Consider the following 10,695-nt stretch of genomic DNA (forward strand, 5'->3'; position numbering starts at 1 on the left):
TTTCCCTTTCCGTAATTGTTTGGGTTTCACACCCTAATGAGGATCTTTTTTGACAACAGATTAAACAAAACTAGTTCTGTGACACAGACTTTTCACTGTTTTGTTAGTTGAATAGAATAACAACATCATAACGACTAACTGTTTCATTAAAAATACAGATAATCAACAATGAAAAAAATATTAAGAGTCATAGAGGGGCTGACACAGAGACAGTCAACCACATTCATACGTGTGGATGATTCAGATTCACTAATCAACCTAACTACATTTGTTGGTAATGTACCTAGAGGAAATCCACACAGACACAGGGAGAAGATGCAAATACCAAAGAAAGAAAAGCCCGAACTGGCCAGTGGGTACGATCCTATGACCTCACTGCTGTGATGTGCAGATTCACAGATTCATAAACTGAACTGAACTACTATATCTGTCTTTCCTAAAGTACCAGAAAGAATTCACTGCCATAAATCAGATATGACTACTGAGGGTTTTATTTGGAGAAATGTGGAGAGACAGTTACATATGAGTTAGGCCACCTTTACCTCAAGTGAGACAAAAAACGAGAACATATGTCTGTGAGTTAGTGACAATAAACAAGCTGAAACTGGAGAGTAAAATTTAGACAGAAGAATTCTGGGTACTTGTACAGCAAACTGTGTATGGTGTTGTGATACCACAAGCACACATATGTGGCAAGTCAACACAGAAACAGCAGGAGACACAGCCTCTTAAAAAATCTATCAACGGCATATATAATAATGGCCCACTTGTCCTGTCTGCAAACTGAATTAGGAATAGCTTAATCAAGCACAGATTGTCAAGTTGTTCTCCTGAACAAACAAAATAAAACCTGACATGTGTAGACTTCACTATGTTCTTACGCTGATTGTTGAGTTGAGATGCTTTCACTTGTTTTATTCTATAAAAAAAGTTCCAAAAATACCATAAGTAATTAATTTGAAAAAAGAAAGAAAGCGATGATGAATCCAGTAGATTTCTGGAAGAACTGAAGTGCCTTTAAAGGGCATGAGTCTGTGGTAGCCTTGTCATTACAGCAGAGTGCTGGCACTGTTTACAATTTCCTAAAACAGCATCTATTGAAAAGGGGAAGCACAAAAAGCCAGTACAGCTAAAATGTGAATAGCTCCACACTGGATGGCCTGACCGTGTGACTGCAGACTGGCACAAAACTGCCCTCAGGTTATCTCCATCTCTGTTGAAATCAAATTTCTCAGACTGTACTGTTGGGATTTTGTAAGATTTGCACCAACTACAAAAGAAAGGAGTAAAATGTCAGTGTGTAGACATATTCTGAAATTGTTCATGACATGACGTTTAAAATTTAGCTTTAACATCTTGAGACACTGCAGGAATAGTTTTATATTGTATTCCCATTTCATTGTGAAAAAGTTCATCAAATTCATCATACAATATTTACTTAGAACCTAGATTAGAATGAAAAGATAAAGCTTAGACATTTTTGTATGCTGTTTCTAAGGTAACCTTGTTTGCATCAATTTAATGGAAAGAATGGAGGAATTAGATAGTTGAGTTACATTCTTTACATCTCTTTAATTTAAAAAGAACTCTAGCGAGCCACACTTCACTCCTAAACGGAACTATGTAAATCTTTATACAACCAAACCAATCTACTCTATGAAATTTACTTGCTGTGTCCTCTGTTTCTCAATGTCTGCTTGTTTCCTGCAGCTAATGATAAATAAGGAAGACACAATAACCCTCAATAACTAAAATCACGCTTAATTGAACACCAAGTAATGACCTCACACTGCTGAGTATTAACACCGAGCCACAGTAAGATGTTACCTGAGAGCCTGTCGCCTCTACTTTACTACCTGCATGTTTCCACTAAAATCAAACATGACATTCAGAAACAAAGTTATCATGTAACTTTATCTCTAGCTGTTCACAAAGCACTGAGCATTTGATCTGTTGTTATGTTTGCCATCAGACCAACACCAACCCCTGTCTAATATTACAAATTGCAATTACATTTCACATCAATTATGCTCCATATTTATTATAGTAGAAAGTTCTCCACAGCTGGAAGGCACCAAGTAGGCTCATTAGAGAGATGTGTCTATACGTACCAGTCTGTTTTATATACAAATATAAACTTACACAGACTAATTGAAAATGAAACTTGTCTTGCCATCCAATCTGGAGAAGTTAACAGGGCATGTTCCTCTTCTGGCTGAATTAGCACATTGGTTAGGAACACACATTTTTCTGTGACCTACTATCTTATTTCTTAGGAACTGTCACATTTCTAATAATGGCAATGTCACTAATTACAAAGGTGCAAAGACGGCTGTCAAACAAGCCATTAAAATCTGATTTCTAACGTACACTTTCGAATAGTACATTACAGCGCATCAGTAGCGATGGCTGAGACCTCGTCTCAGCAAATGTAGCATGAAGGAAAGCTCCTCTAGCCACACAGTGCAAGTAAAAGGCAGGAAAACCCCTTCGCCAGCTCAGTAAAACACAGCCTACCACCCGAGAAACATCACACTATTGTATGTAACTATGACCAATTTGGATGTATGATTAACATGAATATATTTGTGCATAAAGAAGACTCAAATGTACTGATGTTCTTAGACTGGCTTTTTTAATGTGTAAATGTGGCAGCTAAATGGAGCTCATCTCAGAGGGTGACGTTAGTGTATTGGGTCTGTGTGACTAAAGCATTCTTCACCACTTCCTCTCTCCAACTTCCTGAATGCCATTAAAACACTCACATGTGGTCTGCTTCCTGCCATTTTTCACGTCTCCTAACACAAACATGGTTATATTCATTCTATAACACTTAATGTACAATTGAACTGCACAGCAGCACAAGGAAGAAAAAAACTAGGTACAACTACATGACAGAAATACTTAACCAGACAGGAGATATGCAATCAAGTATAAACTCTAGTGTCTGACAAGTTGACAACTTGTAACTGCATGCCAACATGACCTAACATGAACCCTGAGGCCTCCCTAAAGCTCATGTTACAAACCATAAAAAGCTACTTCCAACCGTGAGCCAATAAATATGATGTGATACTTTTAAGACTTTCAAGATGAAAAACATGTCAGTTGTTGCCACTGTTGTCTAAATATGTACCTGATTCCAACAAAGATCTACTATTGGACTTTAGTTTAAGGTATAGTAAAGCTGAGTGACGACTAAAATAATAAAAAAATCATGGTTTGACGAAGCTGATGGAAACAGTAAATGATAAATATGTTTAAATAAATAACCCTTTTTACACCCTTTGTAACAACTATACAGTTTCTCAGTATCCACAATGACCTGCAGCAGGAGTATGGGGTCCAGTGTTAGCTTTTATTCCACTAAGCTCTTCCGTGTCCAGGATCTCATTAAAGGTGCCACTGTTTAAGTAGTGCTGAACTGTCCATTCAATGCTGAAGCCATAATTACTTTAATGACTAACTAAATGACAGGCATGATTACAATCATTAAGACCCTACTTAATTAATAAGGGTTAATTACAATTTGCAAACACTCTCAAGTAACAGGAAATAATGGACATATGCCAGCGTTGGGACTGTTCCAGCATTTCTGATTTCTGCTTAATCTTTGGTGTAATTATTGCATTGAAGTCAGTCACTTAATTTAAATGGAAAACATTTTATTTATGAAATATTCTAATATTTGTCTAAAGGGTGTTTGCAACTCAATTTATTAAAATAGGACAATGTTCAGAAAGTAACTCAAAAGTTATAAGATCATATCAATGTAAATAAACTGAAGCTGTAACCTGTAGTCAGCAGACGGCTAATGTTAACGATAATTACCTTCATCCTAACCCTAACCCTGACCCTGGCTTGTAGCTGTAGCTAGCAGATATTAAGTTGTTGTTAGCTTATGACCTAACATCAGCACAAACACCACCTTACTGTGCTATGCTTTGGCCCCTTTGTAGTGGTTGAAAAATTACCATAAAACCACAGCCCAGCCAAAGTTTACTTTTCTCCCCTTCTACTGTTCTGCGTTACTTCTGTCTCATCCTTTTTCAAGTCAGTGCCCTTTTAATTCATTTCACCAGCACTGCTCTCCCTTAAAAACAATTAAAAAATCATCATGTGCCATATATCTTCAAACGTCTTCTAATGAAAGTACTTCTGCATTGCACAGCATTGTCATTTCCTGAACTTTCTACATTTTATGATTAATATCAAGTAGCTCTCATTTTACTAAAGTCCATTTAAATATAAATGATTTTCAGATTTACAATTAATCCTGTTTCCATTCTTGTTTTTACAATCTGCTTTTCCCTTCAGTTGTGGATGTCTACACTGAACAGGTTTACTCTGATGGAACACATGGAAACTATTATCACAAATCTATAATATGTTTAAAAAATATTATTATCTCATTTTAGAGCATACCTAATGGGCGTCTCACTAAACCAAGTTTTATCTTCACTGTGTCTAAAAACTATCAACAATAAAACACTTCATGACAAGTTGACCCTACAGCAATATGACTATTTGCTGTTTATGTGTATTATTTTGGTTTTAAACACAGCAGACACTTGTCTTAGTTACTGACCAGAAGAGCAAAGCCTGTAAGCAAACTTGTCATTTGACTGACTGGTCATATTACAGGATCAAATAACCTTATACAGATTATGAAGATGGGTTCCTTGGATTTTTGTAAAGATAAATATTAAGATTAATTATCAAACATTTACTTTACATTTACACTAATGCTGTTTAACAATATCACTTCTCTTCACATGAATTCAGTGTGCTGGTCAACGGATTTGTTATCAGCACATAAACAAAACATGTCACAAGACTCCACATCATCACTAAATACAGGGATAGCTGTGGATGAGGGTGTGTGAATTGACAAAATCTACCTAAACTGTGTGAAGACATGCTTCATCATTTATTTACATTTCTTAGTAAATTTAAAAAAGTCTACAAAAGGTTAGGCTTAAGAGTTTTACAATGTTTTTTAAATCATAACTAATTACATAACAGATGAATCCACTACCCCTTATTAAAGCAATCAGGTAATGCCACATATATATATAGGGGCAAATAATAAATGTCTGTATTCTCCATTCAGATTGTCGGTTAAAAAAATAAGATATTTCCTACACAGTCTGTGATTTGAAGTCACAAAGTTATTATTGAATACACTGGAATGACTTTTCCCTCATAGAGCTCCATGTGGAGTCATCCTTTAATGTGGTATGCAGGCGGGTAATATGTCTTCCTTTCTGTCAAACCAACTCCCTTGAATTCCTATAAAAAGACAGACATCCCATCTGTCTGTTTACTGAAAGTCAGGTTTTTACAACAACAAGAAAAGGACATTATCACAAAGTATAGCTTCAAACAACTGAAACCCTTTGAATTATCTTTATCTCTGAACACTATGGTGTTATTCTAATGTCCTTGGCTGTGTAGAGTATCTACATACCGGGCCAAACACTCAAATGGTGTTGCTGTGATGTAATCATGCCCAGTGACTTGTTAAACAAACACAAAGCTTTCAGTGTTTCTCCTCTAAAGAGTAAGCCATATAAATTATATTTTACTTCTCTCTCTCTCAGTGTGAAAAAGCAATTATGTTAATCCTGCTCATGATAGATTACCTCATCTTTGTGTCTGGACCACACCTACACAAACTACTCTTCATGGCAGGAATGCAACCCTATAGTCCCATTTATGGTACAAAGTGTTCACAGTAAGGAAAGCGTTGACGTAATCCTGTGATGGATCCTGCAAAAAATCTCAATACATGAAGTGCATTTTTGTTCCATCTGACTTTTTAACCATATTACGTATTGCCATTTCCTATACATATTGTATTTGCATGCCTGCAAACGGACTTGAAGATGCATTATACATTGGGGCAGTTAAAAGTGAAGATAAACAAAAGAAAGCAGATCATTGCTCCACCCTAGGATGAATTATTACTTCCTCTCTCAAAGTAAGAAGTGTTTTGAGATTTTTGCTACAGCAACAGTTCAGACTTCCTCTGCCTGTGACTGCTGTGCTTAGAGGATTGAGCAAGAGAGGATGTGCCTGGACATAAGACCACTTTACAGAACAAAAAGGAGACTTTTCACTACTGATTTGCTGAGAGCTGATGTCATCCAGACTCCCTTCCAAACAATTTCAAACTTGTGAGGCAGGCTTTCCAAGAGTTGCAAGTTGTTGTTAGGTTTTCTGAAGACAACACCCTTTATTGAGTACATGTCCATTCAGTTCAATATAATATTTCCTGCCTGGCAGTTATTATAGTGTCACATTCCCTTAACTTTACTGTATAAAACCACTTATTTTATGTATAACTTTTTACCCAATTTGAAACCACACAGTACTGCTGTTTATCTCTTCATGTATCAGCTTTAGGACAACGTAAACCAAAGCAATACAGAACCCCACCTGAACAAACAACTGAGGTGTTAATATACCCACCCTCTTTGTCCACAATCACCACAACTTACCTCAGTTATTTGCTACCAAAACAGAAACACTACTCAAGTTAAATTGAGGCTTTTTCGTTTCCCTGTTTGTCAGCTATGGCTGCAACTAAACCTTTGACCAATTCTACCAGTAAACAAACGATCACAGTTCAATGAAAAGCACTATGTATGGCAAGCTTACTGAGTTTTGGCATTATCATCCAGAAAGTTAAAACAGCAGCCAGACTGCCGATGCTGACAAAAGTGGAAAAGCTGAAACTATGAACAACAGCAGCCAAAGTTTTTTGTCTTTGGTCAAAGAAAATTATTTTCAACCACTGGTTTCTAGAGCTGCTGACAGTGTGCAGCGTGTATGCAATAACATGCACTTAACACATTCAGTAATAAACTTATGATTTACAGTTGTACATCCCACTCAAGACAGTGGACACGAGACTGTGGCTACCGCACCAAATCATTTTGGATGCTTCTGCTAGTAGCAGACACTGTTTACACACTTACTGCAATAACTGAAGAAATTAGTCAAACTACAGTGATTGTTCCGGACATCGCATTAAACTCTACACACCACCAGCAGCACCACCCCCTAAATCTTTTAATAATTTAATTTCCAGGCAATAGATGGGATTAAAAAATGGCTTAATGACACCAGACCTCCAATGACGCACACTAAGGGTTGCCCGCTTTCTAAGCACACACACTCTTCACTCTACATAAACTACTCCACTAGGCCAAGCTGGTAAATTGAATAAATGATATAATATTCAGTTGGTATCTACACTGACCTCGTGTGACTGTCAATTCACGTGCTGATAATCCTGTTCAAACTGACTCCGTTTTATCAATTACACACACTCACACAGTCCATAAAACAACCACAAACCACATGGACCTCACACTATGCATTGAGTCGCCCAGCAACTGAACGGCGTCGTTCTGCATGTGTTAAAGATACATGTTGAAGTCCTACTGTCACAATAGGAATGCTCTTAAAAGAAGTTTTAGGAGCTGCATCGACTTTACACATACTGTCACGTGACGCACACTGAGTGCTGCACTTTGAAAAGAGCAGCACTCAGTGAAACACTATCTGTTTTCCTCAACTCTAACAGCTATCAGAAGTGCTGTATTCGGCTACATTAAATAGTAATAACAACACATCAATCACTTTTCGAGCACTAAACAGATGTTCTGCATTGATGTCATGCTCTTCGCTAACTGCTCTGGAGGTTTATTTCCATTTAGGTCTGTTTTATTTGACTATGAGGTTTAAGCCAATGAATAACTATAAAACTAGAACAAAAAGCACAAGTTCAGTGTACATTAAACGTGTAATAAAATGTACAACAGTGGAGTAGAACCACTATCTCACTGTAACTTAGGCTGAGAGTTGAATGAACCACTACTTGTGGGATTACAGGATGTGAAAGTTCAGTGCACAGTTCGTCCATATAACAGCAAAGTGTCAGTCTGAATACCTACCAGCTTTTTATTTTTACCCTCATCCTCACTGGACTTCTTTTTAGAAGGTTTATTGGAGTCCTCCCCGCCGCTGGCTTGATCCATCTTATCTTTAAGTTAGTTTCCCTCCAGAAACACTTCAATGTGACCTCCCCAAAAGTTGGCAAACTCCACCAGCACGTTTTCTAAAAGCACTTGAACAGCAAAACATCCAAGTTAGGTCTTTTTAAAATCCATTCCGTGTGAAGCCCATTTCCAGCTGAAGCAGTAATAGTTCCCGACAGTGCCTAATAACAACAGAGGAGGCAGCCTGAAGGAGAAGGAGAAGGAGAAGGTGTGGTAGGATATGGGATCCGTCCTGATGTCTCCTCTGCCTGGGACTAAGACACTTCACACCGCGCAGGCTTCCTGAAAATACCATAACATAATGTAAACAACAATGCATCAGTCTCTCATATGCTATGGGCGTTGGGTTGCATAAATATTTGCCTTAACACGTGTTCTCCTGCCTTATTAGCCTGCAGTCTGCAGACACATCCACTGAAGTCAGTGACTGTGAATAGTGAAACTGCTGTCAACAAACATCTCACAGCTTCGGCATAATACCTGGCACACAGCAAACTTACAACCGTGTAACTTAGCAATAACATTGTAGTAACCGACTCAAAAAAGGTTTAATGGCATTAAAGATGCTCTGGAGGCAGTGATTTAACGTCATCTGGCAGCAATTAATCTGAATTAATAATCAGTTGTTGTGACAGAGGAAAAATCACCGTTGTTCTTTCAGCTAGGAATACTTTGAGGTGCTGTGCACTTAGCCACGTTAGCATAAATGGACGACCGTTATCCGGCGAACATTATCAGTTTGAACCCACACAGTAACACACCAACACATGCCAAACTCTTATATAAAATACACTATGAACAATAAATAACATGTCAAAGAAAACTCACAAAATCAAATCCAGAGAGCAGCTCGTCAACCAAACCTGGACGTCAGGCCTACGCTCGTCCCGCCCACCGGCTTCTGATTGGCCAGTCAGATACGTAGGGAGTGGGAATTCCACGTGCTATTGGTCAAACGTGCTGGCACTCATGAGGTTGGCGTGACGCTAAATGGGAGGAGACTATAGCGAGTGTGAGAGGTCAGTGTGATTTCACAGCGAGCGGATGGGACTCAGACAGATGGAGGTGGAGGAGGGAGGTGGAGGCAGGGAGGTGGAGGCTGCTGCAACAAAGCACACCCTGGGTGTGTGTGTGTCAGTATGATCTGTGTGCAGAGACACACACCCTTTCACAGTGAGCCAGTTACATAATCTGTGCAACATATAGGACTGGCTGTATGTGTGTGTGTGCGTGTGTGTGTGTGCATGACAGATAATTTATGTTTATGCAAAAAAGAAAATGTTTCAGAGGCGTTGGCAGCAAATTAAGATTAAATGTTTATTGTTGAGTTGTACAAAAGTACAAAAAGAAATTCTCAAGACCCCGTTTCAGGCTGGTTCCCCGTATCCAGGCAGCATCTTGTTAAATCAGGAGATGGAATTTGCACAGTAGTGTTATGTAAATGGTTCAGTCATTAATGTGTGACCACAGGGGAACTTTAGTCACGAGATAACACATGGGTGTATCAGTGTCAGTAATTTTGTAACTGAAAAAAGGATTTTCTTTCCAATTGGCTCATTGGATGAGTCAAACAATTAGATATAAACTTTGGGGCTGGTAGGTGAATTAACATTGCTCTTCCTATTTTTGGAGATGGTCAAATAGTCTTTGTGGGATGTCAAATTATCTAACTACTCAAAGTAACTTTTTCCCAGTACATTTTTAGCCTGCAAACACAGATAACACTTTATTGATTCACCAAAGGGGAAATGCAAGTGTCACAGCAGCAAAGTAAAAACAGAAAGGCACCAAACATAATAAACACCAGAGCAGAATGAGTCTAGAACTTACCATTGTATAAAACTAAGGATTAGACTAATATTAAAAGGGTAATAATAGTAATGTTAACAATATACAAAACATAATAGTAGTCGGTCTTTCCATCTAATTCGTAGCGAGGAAATAATTAAACGTATTTTATAAAATGTATTTCAGTGCCCCTAAGTCATTCATCAAGATAAATGGTGGTTACAGTTTCTCAAAAAACTTTTTAACAGCAGATAGAACTGTCCAAAGCAATATACAAGTGAGGGGAAAAACAAGCAAAATAACGAAGGCAGGAAGAAGAGTGTGTCAGTTTAGTGAAATGTGACAAGAGAGTTTTGTGCAATGAAAGTTGCAAATTACTTCTGTCTTCAGCTGTTTTCTTTTTTTTTCATTATTATTAGAAATGAGTGGTTTACAGTTGCTGTTTGCAGCCATGGTCCTCTCAAGCTCATCTAGTTATAAATGGCTCATTCTTTGAACACTTCACTGAAAATAGAAGTTATTGGCTTTGAATCATATGTGGAGGAGTGATAGGATAGAAGGAGTAAGGAGTAGATTTCTTTGCATTTACAAATTAGAAGCATAATCCAGTGATGAAAATAGGTGGATGTGTTGTATTTACATAGTTTTTATAGCTTTTTAATTATTATTATTTTTTCAGCGAATGTTCTGATGTTTGCCAGGAGTATACTGCATTTTTCATGGTGACCATGAAACCCTGTAAAACAGTAAACATATTCTTAAATGCATAAAATATGAATGTGGATCGTGGCACTTTTAGGATGTTGCTCCTCTGATACAAACGCTTTAAAGAAGATTA

At 37.7% G+C, this 10,695-nt stretch overlaps 1 protein-coding gene across 5 annotated transcripts in view; it reads right to left on the reverse strand.

Moving 5' to 3' along the window:
• Nucleotides 1-8,965, reverse strand: part of diaph2 (diaphanous-related formin 2) — a 326,327-nt gene extending 317,362 nt beyond the window's left edge. For all 5 annotated transcript variants that reach the window (XM_026357343.1, XM_026357342.1, XM_026357344.1 and 2 more), the window contains exons 1-2: nucleotides 8,898-8,965; nucleotides 7,965-8,351 (exon numbers count right to left, since the gene is read on the reverse strand). In XM_026357343.1, coding sequence (XP_026213128.1) covers nucleotides 7,965-8,048 — 84 coding nt within the window. In that variant the 5' untranslated portion in view covers nucleotides 8,049-8,351; nucleotides 8,898-8,965. The remainder of the gene's footprint in view (nucleotides 1-7,964; nucleotides 8,352-8,897) is intronic.
• Nucleotides 8,966-10,695: the final 1,730 nt, after the last annotated feature.

The sequence above is a fragment of the Anabas testudineus genome, chromosome 10 (genome assembly GCF_900324465.2).
Source record: "Anabas testudineus chromosome 10, fAnaTes1.2, whole genome shotgun sequence".
In the NCBI taxonomy this organism is placed as follows: domain Eukaryota; kingdom Metazoa; phylum Chordata; class Actinopteri; order Anabantiformes; family Anabantidae; genus Anabas; species Anabas testudineus.